This window comes from Mustela lutreola, chromosome 15 (assembly GCF_030435805.1).
Source record: "Mustela lutreola isolate mMusLut2 chromosome 15, mMusLut2.pri, whole genome shotgun sequence".
Lineage (NCBI taxonomy): Eukaryota > Metazoa > Chordata > Mammalia > Carnivora > Mustelidae > Mustela > Mustela lutreola.
The window spans coordinates 43,437,637-43,454,172 of NC_081304.1; the positions used below are offsets into that span (position 1 = coordinate 43,437,637).

The window sequence follows — 16,536 nt, forward strand, 5'->3', positions numbered from 1 at the left end:
AAAGTTCCTCTCCCATTCATCCATCTACCCAGTACTTGACTGCTGCCATAAATAATGGCTATTCTTCATTTTCAGTGGATTCTTCCAGTTTCTTTATACATACAGAAGCAAATGCAAATATAGCTTCTAAATTTTCTTCCTTTTATATAAGACCATCTGACTCAGTTACAAATATTTTCTTCTGTTTTTTACTTGCTATTTACATCTTGTCATACAGAAGATATTTTATTTCTATGTGGTTGAATTTATTTACTTTCATTACAGAAGATATTTTATTTCTATGTGGTTGAATTTATTTACTTTCATTTTATGGTTTCTAGATTTCCAGTTACTGTTATTTTCAAGATAGTAAAATAATCCTTCCATTTTTTTCCTGGAATTTTTATTATTTGAATTCCCATTTTAAGTATTGATCCATTTGGAATTACATTATTCTAATGTAAGATGGAAAATATGAATCCAACTTTTTCTTTTCCAAATGGCTACATAGTGTTCCCAATGACAATTGCCAAATAGTCTATTTTGCCCCACTGTTTGAAACTTTATTACTAAATTCTTGTATATTTTGGAGTGTATGTCTGTATTTTTCTATCCTATCCCATTGACTATCTCCCTATTCATGCACCACAGTGCACTACTTTAATCACTGAGGCTTTTAAAGATACAGTCAGTCCCTGACTTACAATGATTCCACTGACTGATTTTTGGTTTTATGTTGGTGTGAAAGTGGTATGTGTTCAGTAGAAATCATAGTCTGAATTTTGAATTTTGATCTTTTCCTGGACTAAAAAATGCAGTATGATGCTCTCTTGTGATGCAGGGCAGTGGCAGTGAGCTACAGCTGCTGGTCAGCCACCCGATCCATACACTTAAAGTGGCTCTGTACCCATACAACCATTCTGTTTTTCACTTTCAGGACAGTATTAAATCAATTACATGAGATAGTCTACACTTTATAAAACAGGTACTTGTTAGATGATTTTGCTTACTGTAAACTAATTTAAGTGTTCTGAACACATTTTAAATGGGCTCAATACAACTATGATGTTGAGTGGGTTAGGTGTATTAAATGCATTTTCTACTTAGGATATTTTCCATTTATGATGGGTTTATTGGGACATACCCCTATCATAAGTTGAGGAAGCTCTGTATTTCAATAATTCTCTGTGCTGGTCCCCATTATTTACTCCTTTATTCTGGTGTTACTGCTTTTTTTTTTTTTTTTAAGATTTTATTTATTTACTTGAGAGAGAGAGAGAGCATGCACACAGAGGGAAAGGGTGAAGCAGACTCTCTACTGAGCAGGGAGCCCAATAGGGGACTAGATCCCAGGACCCCAAGATCATGACCTGAGCTGAAGGCAGATGCTTAACCGACGAAGCCACCTAGGGGCCCCATATTTTTGCTTTTTAATATAAATTTTAGGATTGAGTCATCTACTTAGGGGAAAAAAAGGAGAATAGCAAAACAAACCTTATAGGAATTTCATTGAAATTTGTTTACATTTATTTATTAACTTAGGGAAAATCAACATCTTTAATGACAAGTGTTTCTATCTGAGAACATATGTCTTTCCATTTGCTCCTCTTATTTTGTATCCATCACTGTTGTCATAAAGGCTTTTTTTCATTTAAGCTTGCATCTCTTGTTAGATGCATTACTAGTTACTTTATTATTTTTTGAAGATTTTATTTATTTATTTGACAGACAGATATCACAAATGGGCAGAGAGGCAGGCAGAGAGAGAGGAAGGGAAGCAGGGTCCCCCCTGAGCAGAGAGCCTGATGCAGGGCTTAATCCCAGGACTCTGAAAGCATGACCTGAACCAAAGGCAGAGGCTTACCCAACCAAGCCACCCAGTCACCCCTACTTTATTATTGCTTATAGCCATTGTAAATGGGACTTTCTTTCATTACATTTTCTATCTATATGTAGTTTGAATACATGAAAACTATAAATTTCTGAAAATTTTTGTTCTCTGCTACCTTACTGAGTTCCATCATTAATAGAAAAAAATATTTTTTATTTTTATTAAAAGACTTATTTATTTATTTATTTGAGAGAGAAAGAGAGAAAGTATGCATATGATAGAGGCGGAGCAGAGGAAGAGGGTGAAAGTATTTGAAGCAGACTCCTCACTGAGTGTGGCACCAGACGCTGAGCTTGATCCCATGACCATGAGATCATGACCTGAGCCAAAACCAAGGATTGGATGCTTAACCAACTGAGGCACCCAGGTGCCCCTATTTATAGAAAAATTTTAGTTGATTATTTGGATTTTTCTAGAAAGGAAACCTTACCTGAAAATAATAGGCATTTCCTTCTTTGTTTTCAATTTTTATGTTTGTAATATCTTCCTCTACCCTCGTTATATTGGCAATTACTTCAATGAATTTTAAATAATAATGATGATATGAACATCCTTGTCCTGTTTTGGACTTTAGTAGGGATGATTTTTGTATTATTGCCTCATCATAAGTAGTTTTTTTATTTTTTTATTATTTTTTTTAACTCTAATAAAGTTTATTGGTTTTCTTTCATTGGCTCTGGTTCAGCTTTGAAAGAACTCTCTGGGTTCTTCTGGCCTTGTTTCTGGGCTGCTGCTGCTTTAGCTTTTAAGGCCCTTTTCTGCTTCTTGAGCTTTTGGGCCTCTTGGAAGACCCGAATGCACAGGGCCTTCTTGGCTGCCAAGCGTCGGTGGGGTTTCCGGTTGTACAGAGGAGGGAGGGTGTACTCTATCCCCAGTTCCTTGCATGTCTTCTCGAAGATACTATAGTTGGTCTTACGGAGGGTTTTAAGCATCTTTTTCCTCTGGTCGATGCTCATCAGAAGATAGCGCTTTTGGGCTTTGTCCTTTCGGTGTTTCTGCATGTGCTCTTCATAATTGCGGATCTTGACAGGCAACAATTCGAGCCTCCAGGGAGCTAGTGTCCTCAGGGTTTGCCACGACCTTGTTCATCAGCTGCTGTTGCTTGATTTTTAGCTTCTCCTTCTGGTTTGCCATTTCTAAAGACAAGAGTCTTCTCACGACGTCTTCAAACTTCTCAATTCCAGGAATGTTCTGGTAGTCTTTGAGCAGCGTGGAAGGGGGTGGGTCATCTTCTTGGAGGGGCTGGACTGGTTTCCAGGCGGCATATCCGCGAACGGCCTGGAGGATGACACCTCGAGTACAGGGAAGGGCCCACTGGGGGGAGGGCGGCCTGGCACACGCTCCGTCTGGCAGCCCAAGGACTGGGGCCTGGGCTACTGCCTGGGTCCGAAGTGACCTCAGAGCCCTCCACACCGTCCTCAGCATCGTGACTTGTGACACCGCGGGGCCGGCGCCACGGCCACTGTCCCTTTCGCCGCACGGACGGGGTTACATGGGCCATGAGTAGTTTTTTAAAGCTATATAGTAATACCATAACTCTACTTCATTTGGATCTGAAAAAGATGTATTTTATTACATTAGAAAAAAATGTGCAGGGCACCTGCGTAGCTCGGTCAGTTAAGTGTCTGACTCTTCATTTGGCCCTGGAATAACTTGATCCTGAAAAATCTTTATAGAGAAAACATGATGAGGAACCTCAACTGCACACACCACAATGGCAGAGAAAAGGATCACTGTTCTATTGGAGTTTTTTGGTTTCTCTATTATTTATTTCTGTTCTAATCTTTTTTTTTTTCCTTCCTTTTGCTGGGTTTGGGTTTTGATCTTCTTTTTCTAACCCCTTTAAAGAGTGATTTTTTAAAAAGATTTTATTTATTTATTTATTTATTTGTTTGTTTGTTTTTGAGAGAGAGAGTGTGTGTGTGCAAGTGGGGTGAGGAGCAAAGGGGGAAGGACAAGCAGACTCCATGCTGAGCATGGAGCCCAGTGTGGGGCTGGATATCTGATACCCAGATATCCAGATATCTCAGATATCTCATGATATCCTGAGATCATGACCTGAGCTGAAATCAAGAGTCAGACACTTAACCCACTGAACCAGTTTTTAAAGAACAAGAATGATTGTTAATTTTGTCAAATGCTTGTTTAACATCTGTGGAGATGATCATTTGGTTTTCACCTTAGACCTGTTGATAATGAATTTTATTAATAGATTTCCTAATTTTGGGCTATGGAAATTCCTGGAATAACTCCCGCTTGATTGCTTTGTATTCGGTTACATTGAAATATGCTTCCTGCTAATAAACCAAAATAAATGTTTAATTCTTTCCTTTTAATTACAAGTTTTCAGAATATTATACATTATATCTCTATGTCTCTATGTGTCTACTTATCTATCTATCTATCTATCTATCCATCTATAGGTGCCTGGAGGAACAACAAATTAAAGATTTCTTGGGGGTTTCCTGGATGGTTCAATCAGTTAAGCATCTGCCTTTGGCTCAGGGTCCTGGAATGGAGCCCTGCTTTGGGTTGTCATCTTGGCAGGGAACCTGCTTCTTCCTCTCCCTCTGTCTGCTATTCCGCTTACTTGTGCTCTCTCTCTCTACCTGTCAAATAAATAAATAATATATTTAAATAAACAAACAAACAAAAATGTTTTTTAAAAAAGTTTTTTTTCAGGAGGATTGTTCCTTTTAAGTATCATTGTAGACACACTGATTTTAATATATATTCAAGGCATTTTAATCCATTATAGTTACTTTTTCTTTTTGATCCTCAACTTTACCCAACTTTGGCTCCTATGTTCTTCCAACCTTACTCCTTTAGTCTTTGAAAGCTTCTTGCAATTTTAAAAAAGGATTCTTAGCTACTTTTAAAGGAAATCACTCATCTGGGAGCTAGGAATGCTCATAAATATTGTATTATCATTGCTTCTAGGCTCTTTCAGGACTAACAAATATAATTTTTAAAAATAGGGGTGCCTGGATGGCCCAGTTGTTAAGTGTCTGCCTTCAGCTCAGGTCATGATCCCAGGATCCTGGGATGGAGCCTTGCATGGGGCTCCCTGCTCAGTGGGAATCCTGCTTCTCCCTTTCCCACTCCCCCTGCTTGTGTTCCCTATCTCACTGTCTCACTGTCTCTCTCTCTGTCAAATAAGTAAATAAAATCTTAAAAAAATAAAAAAATAAAAATATGAGCAAATATCGATAATTTCATATCAAACACAATATTTCAGGTTTTTTTTACCCAATTCCTTGATTTTATATTTCTATCTCTTTTTTCCCCCTAAAAATATTGGCTCCTAACAACATTGACAAAATTAGTTATCTTATCCTTGGGTGCCTGGGTGGCTCAGTGGGTTAAAATTAGTTGTCTTATCCTACAATTTACATAAAATAGCTTCAAAATAATAATACCAACAATCCCAATAAAAGAACTACTAGATTTATTTGCAGATATTTTGTCCTGAAACATATTCTTCTAAGTATGTGTGTATGACAAATGAAACCATGCAACAACTAGGAGAAACCAGGGATTAATTTCTTTTATTACCAGAGAAAAGCCTTTCTTTAAAAAAGATTTTATTTATTTATTTGACACAGAGAGAGAGGTCACAAGTAGGTAGAGAGACAGGCGGGGGTGGGGGGAGCAGGCTCCCCGCTGAGCAGAGAGCTGGATGCGGGGTTCCATCCCAGAACCCTGAGAACATGACCTGAGCTGAAGGCAGAGGCTTAATCCACTGAGCCACACAGGTACCCTGAGAAAACCTTTTAAACCATGAGTAAAAATCATGAAATTATTGCTAAATTTGATTACATAAAAATTAAAGGGCTTTTGCCAGAGAAATTGAGTCTCAATCACTCAATTTTGTTGTTGTAGTACAAAAGTAGTTATACACAATATGTAAATGAATAAGCATGGCTGAGTTCTAATAAAACTTTATTTGTGAATACTAAAATGTGTCATAGATTTTCTACTATGCCACAAAATATTATTCTTATTTTGATTTTTAAAAACCATTTTAAAATGTAGCAGCCAATCTTAGCTGTTGAGTAGTACAATACCAGGCAGCAGTCAGTTTGGGCCTTAAGCCCTAGTCTAGATAACATCTGGGTCTCTTCCAGATCTTAAAACAACAAAACAAAATAAAAATAAGACACTTTGAATGTCTGATTCTCTTCCTGAATCTTCATACTTTCCTTCTAATATCTTCTGGCATGAATACTTGTGCTAAAATTTATAAAAGAACGTAAAATTCTTTATGATTTCTTTCAGTGTTCCTCCTATAGGGTAAGTAACTAATCAGAAGTTTAGAATAACAATTCTTTTGAAATTAAGTACATATATACCACTAGAATAAAGCAAGAGATATGTACAGAACTCTTCCTTTGTTTTATTTTATGTATTTTATGTGTGGACATGGAATTTTAAATTTCCATTGGAACAGTCTTTCTCAGAGTGTGGTTGCCTATGAATGAAATCAGGATGACCTGGATGTTTGGTTAAAAATGCAGATTCCTAGCTTCTTCCTCAGATCTTCTCAATCAGAACCTTTAGGCATGTACTGAGAACAAGTTCCACAGGAGGTTATTATGCACCCTAAAAAAAGCTTCAAAACCAATTATGCAGAGAAGCCAAATTAAAGGAGTTTTAGTACTAATGAGAAGTTCCAACAGCAGAAGGGAGAAGTGTCATTAAATTTAATAAATAGCTTAAAGAACTTTTCTGTTCTCCATCTGTTCTTGCAGAGCAATAAATTAGATTTGTATTTAGACCTAGTGCCATAAAAATACTTAAAATTTGGGAACTGATGTCAAGGCTGTATATCAATACATCGAGAAATGCTTCCTCCTATTAGGGATGTGTAAATCTCAATCAGCACATTAAAGTAGGCATTTTATCAATAATTGTGATAAGAATAGTAACTGGCACACTAGGACTCTGGTCTAGGTATCATTTCCAACAAATGGCATGACATAAGAGGGTTAGTTTATTGCACTGATGCTTCTTGAATTGGGGGTTTGAATAGTTAGGGTCATTTGAAGCTTGATGAGAGCACTAGTTTCTTTTTTTCTTTCTTTTTCAGTGTTTTTTAGATTTATTTTAGTAATCTCTACGCCTCAGGTGGGACTCAAACACACAACCCCGAAATCAAGAGTCACACACTCTTGCAACTGAGCTGGCCAGGTGCCCCAGAGCCCTAGTTTCCACTGGAGCAATGCTGTTGTAAGAATTTCATGCAAGAGTTAAAGGAATCAAAGATGCTTTATTTGCCTGGATGGTCAGGATTAGGGCTTGATCTCTTTCTGGCAAAAATTCAAGATCTGTGTATCAACATATGACAGTGTCAAGCACCTGCAGAATATTCAGAAATCCTGGGATACTTTTCAACAGTGCAATATCTATTGACCTAAAGTTCAGATACACAACAATCTTAGCTAAAATAGTCTTGCTTTTAAATTCTCTGAACTATATCATTGTGTCATCTTTAGTCCATTAGAGAGTTTTGAAGTCCATTTGTATTAGTAATGAGAGTTTTTCTTATTTATATCCAAGGAAAAAGATGAATAAATTTTTTGTTTGGTTTGTCAAGACTTTATCCTCTTGTGATGATGTTAAAGTATCCCTTTGCCTCAACCTGGTCCAAAAATTTTTCATCTGACTACTTCCCTGGATAAAAAGGGATTTGTTTCTGTTTGGTGTCTAAGAACCATAGATAGGGAAGATACTCCTTACTGATTTGGGACAATTTTTATAGTGGTAGCTGCTTGTCTGAAAAATAAACTATCACTGTTGTTTGTAAGTTTTACATATACAGTATACCTTTATTGCTTTTCATCGACGTTTCTGAATGACAGATTAAGAATTAAAGTGGACTTTAATTTTTTTTTAAATTTCTTTTCAGCGTAACAGAATTCATTGTTTATGTACCACACCTAGTGTTCCGTGCAATATGTGCCCTCCATAATACCCAACACCTGGCTCCCCCAACCTCCCACCCCCGGCGCCTTCAAAACCCTCACATTGTTTTTCAGAGTTCATAGTCTCTCATGGTTCATCTCCCCTTCCAATTTCCCTCAACTCCCTTCTCTCCATCTCCCTATGTCCTCCATGTTATTTGTTATGCTCCACAAATAAGTGAAACCATATGATAATTGACTCTCTCTGCTTGACTTATTTCACTCAGCATAATCTCTTCCAGTCCCCTCCATGTGGATACAAAAGTTGGGTATTCATCCTTTCTGATGGAGGCATAATACTCCATAGTGTATATTGATCACATCTTCCTTATTCATTCGTCCGTCAAAGCACGTCTTGGTTCTATCAGACACATGAAAAAATGCTCATCATTACTAGCCATCAGGGAGATTCAAATTAAAACCACATTGAGAGACCACCTTACACCAGTTAAAATGGCCAAAATTAGCAAGACAGGAAACAACGTATGTTGGAGAGGATGTGGAGAAAGGGGAAACCTCTTACACTGTAGTTGGGAATGCAAGTTGGTGCAGCCACTTTGGAGAACAGTGTGGATATTCCTTAAGAAATTAAAAATAGAGCTTCCCTATGACCCTGCAATTGCACTACTGGGTATTTACCCCAAAGATATAGATGTAGTGAAAAGAAGGACCAACTCTACCCCAATGTTTAAAGTGGACTTTAATTCTTACGTGTAATTTTGCAAAACTGATAAGGTTATGTTTGTGTCATTTTGCTCATATTTTCTTTTCTTTTAACATCTATTTCAGTATCTTTTCCCTCTAAAACCTGATTCCTTCCATGCTTGGGAATGCATATTTTATAAGTCACAACTGCCTCATTGTGAATTGATAATGAAAGATTTTTGTTGGGGCACCTGGGTGGCTCAGTAAGTTAAGCATCTGCTTTCAGCTCAGGTCATGATCCCAGAGTCCTGGGGTCCAGTCCCACACTGGGCTCCCTGCTCAGTGGGGAGTCTGCTTGTTCCTCTTTCCCACCCCCACACTCATGCTTTCTCTCAAATAAATAAATAAATCTTTAAAAAAAGAAAGAAAAGTATTTGTTCTTTTTAAAAATTTTTTTTATTTTTAAGATTTTGTTTTAAAGTAATCTCTACACTCAACATGGGGGCTGAACTTACAGCCCTGAGATCAAGAGTCTCATTCTATGAACTAAGCCACCCAGGTGCCCTTGGAAAGTATTTACTCTTAAAATAGGATTATAGAGGCACCTGGGTGGCTCAGTCAGTTGAGCGTCTGCCTTCTGCTCAGGTCAGGATCCCAGGGACCTGGCATGGGTGCCCAAGTTGGGCTCCCTGCTCAGCGGGGAGACTGTTCCTCCCTCTTCTCCCTGCTTGTACTCTCTGTTGATATCTCTGTGTGTGTGTCTCTCTCTCTCAAATAAATAAATAAATAAAATCTTTTAAAAATAGAATTACAGGCTTTTTTTTTTTTTTTAGGATTTTATTTATTTATTTGACAGCTAGAGATCACAAGTAGGCAGAGAGGCGGGCAGAGAGAGAGAGGAAGGGAAGTAGGCTCCCTTCTGAGGAGAGAGCTCAGTTCGGGCTCCATCCCAGGACCCTGAGATCATGACCTGAGTTGAAGGCACAGACTTAACCCACTGAGCCACCCAGGCATCCCAGAATTACAGACTTTCAATAGACTGATTATGGTGGTGGTTACACACATATTTACACATATGTTTAAATTTATACAACTATGTCCCGAAAAAGGTCAATTTTACTATATGATATTTTAAAAAATAAAAAATTTAAACAGTAAAAAAACTACAAAGATGTAATTAGTTAATGGATTAAAATTAAAAAATTTTTAAATCACAGATATTATTATTATTATTAATGTTCGAACTTAACACTATTCCGGGGAAGTGGGGCCTCTTATATTATAAATTTCTTCACTTTTCTCCATCAGCCCTGATACACAGTCCTGATCCTAGATGAGAGTTCAAATGAACTAGAAAGTGGATCTTAGACCCAAGGCAAAAACTCGGATCTTTTCCTGTGTCGCAGTTCTAGTGATGCCTATCAGGTTCTGGCTTGGTAATAATCTCTGATCTCTACATCTGTTGCTTTATTTTGATGAGTCTGTGCTGCACATTGAAATATCTTTTTGGCATTTTTCCTGTGATAACTCTTTATTACCCTTATGGACTAATAATGGAACATTTAACCCACAAAGAGAAAAAAATCACAACAAAATTTTGCATAGAGTTTCTTTCTCCCCCATAGCTGCATAAAGGAGAAAAATAAGTCAGTATACATGTTTAAGCATTAAGTTTACCCCAACCAAGTAAAAACTAAGAGAGAAAGACACAGAAGCCTTTATTTTACTTAATAATTTTTTTTTACTTGATAATTCCCTACAAGTTAATTCCTGTACAGCGTTCAAAGAACTTAATGCAGACTATGTGACATCCATTGTGTTTCTATTAGAATGTGGTATCTACAAAGATTTTGCCAGTTTACTTCGAAGTGCTTACTCTTTGTGTTTCCAAAAACAAACTCCATCCCCATTCTCACGTGCAACTTTCAACAGTTTTGGTCAAATTATATGTATAAATTGGGCATATTGTAAAAACCTCCATTATATTGTACTCTTTCTAAAATATCATCTTTATAATTATTTTCCAAAATTCAACCTCATCTGATGATAACATTGCAACCCCCACTTTCTTTTATATGTATTTTCATAGAATATTTTTGTTCATCTTTTTATTTGCAACTTTTCTGAGTAATCTTAATTTGTGTTTTCTCTATGTACAGAATATACAGTGTAGAACACTCTGTTTTATAATTCAATTAGAATCTTTTAATAGGAAGGCTTTTAGCATATTTACATCTATGGATATAATAGGTGAGTTTTAGTTCTACCATTTTTTATGACCTCTTTATTATTTTTAGTCTGTTTTTTAAAAAGATTATTTATTTATTTATTTTGACAGACAGAGATCCCAAGTAGGCAGAGAGGCAGGGGGAAGCAGGCTCCCGCCAAGCAGAGAGCCTGATGCGGGGCTCAATCCCAGGACTCTGGGACCATGACCTGAGCCAAAGGCAGAGGCTTTAACCCACTGAGCCACCCAGGCACCCCTAGTTTTAGCCTTTTAAATATAATTTTTCACTATAAAACAAACCCAAATGTCTAATTTATGCTTACAATACATCAGCTACTAGGACTTGGCAAGTAAGGGAATGTTTCTTCCTTGATATGGATCTTCTGCAGTCGCCAGGAGACAGTGACTTCCTAGACAGATGTCTGTCTGCTCATATTCCATACCAGATGTCACCTCTCTAGTGAGCCAAACCCTAGTGCTTATATTGTGCTAGGAAATCCCATTGGTGCTTCTCCCACAGGTGACATTATTAATATCAATAATTTTGTTGATTTGTATTGAATATCATGATTTATCAATCTAGTAAAACAGGTTATGCCAAAAGTGAGTGGCTAGATAAGGAAAATGCTCTTTTTTTTTTTTTAATAGTGTTTGACTATTCTACCCAATGGTGTGTGTTAGGACTTCATCAAACAGGTTCTACTTTTATTCAACCTGAAACATAATAATAATGTATATACATGGACTAGTTGCACATCTATCTCTAAACCACTTTGATGCATCTGTTATATATCCCATTATGAAGTACTTAGAAATTGAAGTAGTTGTGGGCTGAGAAATCATGGTCTTCTTGGATGTTATCCTAATATTCTACAAACACACATCCTGTAACCTGATGTTGAATGGGTCCATGGTCTTGCTTCAGTGGCATAGGACATTCCTAATGTTAAAAAGACTGAGATGAAGTTCCTGAGTCAAATTCCTACAGCTGGGGCTGGATATCTGGTATAATGCCTGAGAGCGTGGTGCCTAGAGTAAGATTGTCCAACTTGTCCATAAATTCCTAGGACTTGCCAGATAAAACTTTTGATTCATCTAAAACTATTCGGTAACTGTTTCCCTCAGAAGAAAATAGGATTTGTTTTCTCTTTATAGAAGAGAACAGACTGAAGACCTTATGGGCTACTTCATTTGTTTTTACATCCTCTGCCAGACCTCAGTCCTATACCTTCAAAACAGATGCTCTCCAGGACTCCAGTGGGAAACATCCACGGGGAAATGCCCTCTAAAGCAGACTCTTCCAGGAAGGTGGTTCAGTTTGGAACTCAACTACCTCATTTGGAAATAGAAATCTTCACCATGAAGGCCAGCTTCAAAACTTGCAGGCACTAGATCTGATATACCCAGCATGTAGTGATTTCGTTCATCTGGGCTAGATAGGTGGCATTCTTTATGTACATCAATTTTATTATCTCTTACATATCAACTAATCAAAACCACTAGCCAGATGCCCTCTCCTCTAATCCAGAGTGCAAACTTTCCATGTCTAGAACAACATCCCCTTCCTTTATCTTGCTGGACAATTTTTCCTGTGCTTCAAGAATCAGCCCAAGTATCTGGGCACCTGGGTGGTACAGACTTTTGAAGGTCAGACTCTTGGTTTTGGCTCAGGTCCTGATCACGACTGTGAGATCAGGCTCAATGCTCAGTGCAGAGTCTGCTTAGGATGCTCTCTGCCCCACCCCCATTCCCACCCCTGAGCTTGCTCTTGCCCTGTCTCTCTCTCTCTCAAACAAACAAACAAATAAATAATAATAAAAAAGAATCAGCCCTAGTATCACATCCTCTGGGATACCTTCTGTCACATCTGCTTTGGATTACCTACTCTTGCTTTATATTTCTGGAGCTCCTGTAGGCTTGTGTCAGCCTTTAGCACATTACAATGTAATTGTTGATTTACCTTCCCATAATTTCTTTGAAGACAAGGACTATTTTTCTATTATGTCTATGTTTTCAACACTGAGCACAATGCTTGGCATGATAATATTTGTTATCTAACAAATACCAAATTTTGGTTAGATAAATTAATAACAGATTTATTGAGGAGTCTTCACTCAGCTAATCAGTATTTGTTGCATAACTACCAAGTGCTCCATGTTGAGCCATACCTTATAGGGAAAAATTACAAAATTTGGTTCTTGTCATGAGGAACTTACACGCTCGAGTTGAAGAACTATAACTAAAATATAGCTAAATTTATCAAAGCAGGTGTCCATGTACATTTTCCCCACTTCCAACACGTTTCTCAATCTGTTCTATCTGGCCTTCATTCCAGACTCTCTTCAATAAATGTCGCCTACTGAGATCACAATGTTCTCCATGTTTCTAGGCCCAATGGAAAGTTTGCAATCTTCGTCTTACTTGGCCTCTTACCAATATTCAACAATGTTGACCATTTCCTCCTTGAGATACTCTGTCCTTTCCCTTCCATGTTATTATTCTTTAGTTGTTTTCCTTCACCTCTTTTTAGTCCTTCTCAGCATCCTGTGCCGGCTCATTCTCTGCCATCTGATCTTCAAATATTAAGATTCCTTAAGTTGTGGTTCTCCGGTCACTCCCAAATCATCCTTGAGTGCTCTCATTTCAACACATGACTTCAGCTACCATCTATGTCTTCATGCTCTTAGATTTATATCTCTAATCCAAATGCCTTTTTTGAGCTTCAGACCAGTATGTGCAACTAATCAGTATCTGTACTTGGATATTTCACAGGCACTTCAGTTTCAAAAGTCATTGTCTTTCTAGGCTGTGCATCAAGATTTTCAAGACCAAACCCAAGAGATGAACCTTGACACCTTCTTCTTCCTCACTATGTACTTCTCATTGATCATTAAGTCCTGTGGATTTTACCTCCTCTCAAATTTTCTCATTTCCAACCTTCCCTGCTGCCGTCACCCTAGTCTAAGCTACTATCAGGTTTCACCTTTGCTATTGCCACAGTCTCCTACCTAATATGTTTCCATTCACTCTTGTCCTCTTGCAGTCTATTCATTACTTATAATGAAGTGATTTTTTAAAAAGATTAATCTTCTGGGACACCTGGGTGGCTCAGTCATTAAATGTCTGCCTTTGGCTCAGGTCATGATCCCAGGATCCTGGAATCAAGCCCTGAATCAGGATCCCTGCTCAGTGGGGAGCCTGCTTCACCCTCTCCTACTCCCACTGCTTGTGTTCCCTTTCCTCAAATAAACAAAATCTTTTTTAAAAAAGTTAATCTTCTGCCCATTTCTTAACTGGATTTTTAATTTTTCAGGTGTTGAGTTTGATAAAATCTTTATAGATTTTTGGATACTAGCCCTTTATCCAATATGTTGTTTGAAAATACCTTCTCCCATTCTGTAGGTTGCCTTTTAGTTGTGTTGATTGTTCCCTTGTTTGCAGAAGCTTTTTAACTTGACTAAGTTCCAAAAGTTTATTTTTGCTTTTTTTTCTCTTGTCCCCAGAGACATGTCTAGTAAGAAGTTATTGTGGCTGAGATGCCTGGGTGGCTCAGTCAGTTAAGCGGCTGCCTTCAGCTCAGGTCATGATCCCAGGGTCTTGGGATGGAGTCCCACATCGGGCTCCCAGCTCAACCAGGAGCCTGTTTCTCCCTCTACCTACTGCTCTCCCTACTTGTGGTCACTTGCTCTTTCTCTCTCTTTGATAAATAAATAAAATCTTAAAAAGAAGAGTTGCTGTGGCCAAGGTCACAGAGGTTGCTGTCTGTGTTCTTCTCAAGGATTTTGATAGATTCCTTTCTCACATTTAGATCTTTCGTCCATTTTGAATTTATTTTTGTGTGTGGTGTAATAAAGTGGTCCAGTTTCATTCTTCTGCATGTGGCTGTCCAATATTTTCAACACCATTTATTGAAGAGACTTTTTTCCATTGAATATCCTTTCCGACTTTGTTGAAGATTAGTTGACCATAGAGTTGAGGGTCCCTTTCTGGGTTCTCTATTCTGTTCCATTGATCTATATGTCTGCTTTTGTGCCACTACCATACTATCTTGATGATTACAGCTCTGTACTAGAACTTGAAGTTCAGAATTGTGATGTCTCCGCTTTGGTTTTCTTTTCCAATATTCCTTTGACTATTTGGGGGTCTTTTATGGTTCTATACAAATTTTAGGATTTTAGGATTTTAGGATTGTGTGTTCCAACTCTGTGAAAAATGCTGGTGTTATTTTGATAGAGATTGCATTGAATGTGTAGATTGCTTTGGGTAGTGTAGACATCCATGAGCATGGAATATTTTTTTTATTTCTTTGTGTCTACTTCAATTTCTTTAGTAAGTATTCTATAGTGTTCAGAGTAGAGATCTTTTTACCTCTTTGACTAGGTTTATTCCTGGGTATCTTATGGTTTGGGTGCACTTGTAAATGGGTTCAGTTCCTTGATTTCTCTTTCTGCTCCTTCATTATTGGTGTACAGAAATGCAACAGACTTCTGTGCATCAATTTTATATCTTGTGACTGCTGAATTCTTGTGTCAGTTCTGGCAATTTTTTGGTGTTTTTTGGGGGGTTTTCTACAAAGAGTATTTTAAAAAAGTTAATCTTATCATGTTTTTCCCAAATGTAGAAATTTTCAAGGGTCTCTATTTACTCTTAGGATAAAGACTAAAATCCCTAACTAGGCCTATAAGACTTTCCTTGTATTACCTACTGATCCCTAACTTACCTGGCTGCCGCCTCTCTTCTCACATTCCATACTCCAGGCACACAGGATTACTTTCAGTTTTCAAACATATTATGCTTCTTTCCATAGCAGGTTTTTTTTTTTATTTTTTATTTTTTATAAACATATATTTTTATCCCCAGGGGTACAGGTCTGTGAATCGCCAGGTTTACACACTTCACAGTACTCATGATAGCACATACCCTCCCCAATGGCCATAACCCCACCCCCCTCTCCTGACCCCTCTCCCCCCAGCAACCCTCAGTTTGTTTTGTAGGATTAAGAGTCACTTATGGTATGTCTCCCTCCCAATCTCATTTTGTTTCATTTATTCTTCTCCTACCCCCTTAACCCCCCATGTTGCATCTCCATTTCCTCATATCAGGGAGATCATATGATAGTTGTCTTTCTCTGATTGACTTATTTCGCTAAGCATGATACCCTCTGGTTCCATCCACGTCATCACAAATGGCAAGATTTCATTTCTTTTGATGGCTGCATAGTATTCCATTGTATATATATACCACATCTTCTTGATCCATTCATCTATTGATGGACATCTAGGTTCTTTCCATAGTTTGGCTATTGTAGACATTGCTGCTATAAATATTCAGGTGCATGTGCCCCTTTGGATCACTATGTTTGTATCTTTAGGGTAAATACCCAGTAGTGCAATTGCTGGGTCATAGAGGAGTTCTATTTTCAACTTTTTGAGGAACCTCCATGCTGTTTTCCAGAGTGGTTGCACCAGCTTGCATTCCCACCAACAGTGTAGGAGGGCTCCCCTTCCTCTGCATCCTTGCCAGCATCTGTCATTTCCTGACTTGTTAATTTTAGCCATTCTGACTGGTGTGAGGTGGTATCTCATTGTGGTTTTGATTTGTATTTCCCTGATGCCAAGTGATGTGGAGCACTTTTTCATGTGTCTGTTGGCCATCTAAATGTCTTCTTTGCAGAAATGTCTGTTCATGTCCTCTGCCCATTTCTTGATTGGATTATTTGTTCTTTGGGTATTGAGTTTGATAAGTTCTTTATAGATTTTGGACACTAGCCCTTTATCTGATATGTCATTTGCAAATATCTTCTCCCATTCTGTCAGACTTTTGATTTTGTT

General features: G+C 37.8%; 2 protein-coding genes across 2 annotated transcripts in view; one reads left to right on the forward strand and one right to left on the reverse strand.

The window, feature by feature from the left end:
- Nucleotides 1-16,536, forward strand: part of EFCAB5 (EF-hand calcium binding domain 5) — a 167,832-nt gene that overhangs the window by 49,423 nt on the left and 101,873 nt on the right. The gene's annotated exons all lie outside the window — the stretch shown is intronic.
- LOC131815791 (small ribosomal subunit protein uS15m-like) lies at nt 2,497-3,363 on the reverse strand. The gene is given in 2 exon segments (XM_059147751.1): nt 2,497-2,899; nt 2,901-3,363. Coding segments are annotated over 2 exon segments (771 nt in total). The 5' UTR covers nt 3,296-3,363; the 3' UTR covers nt 2,497-2,523.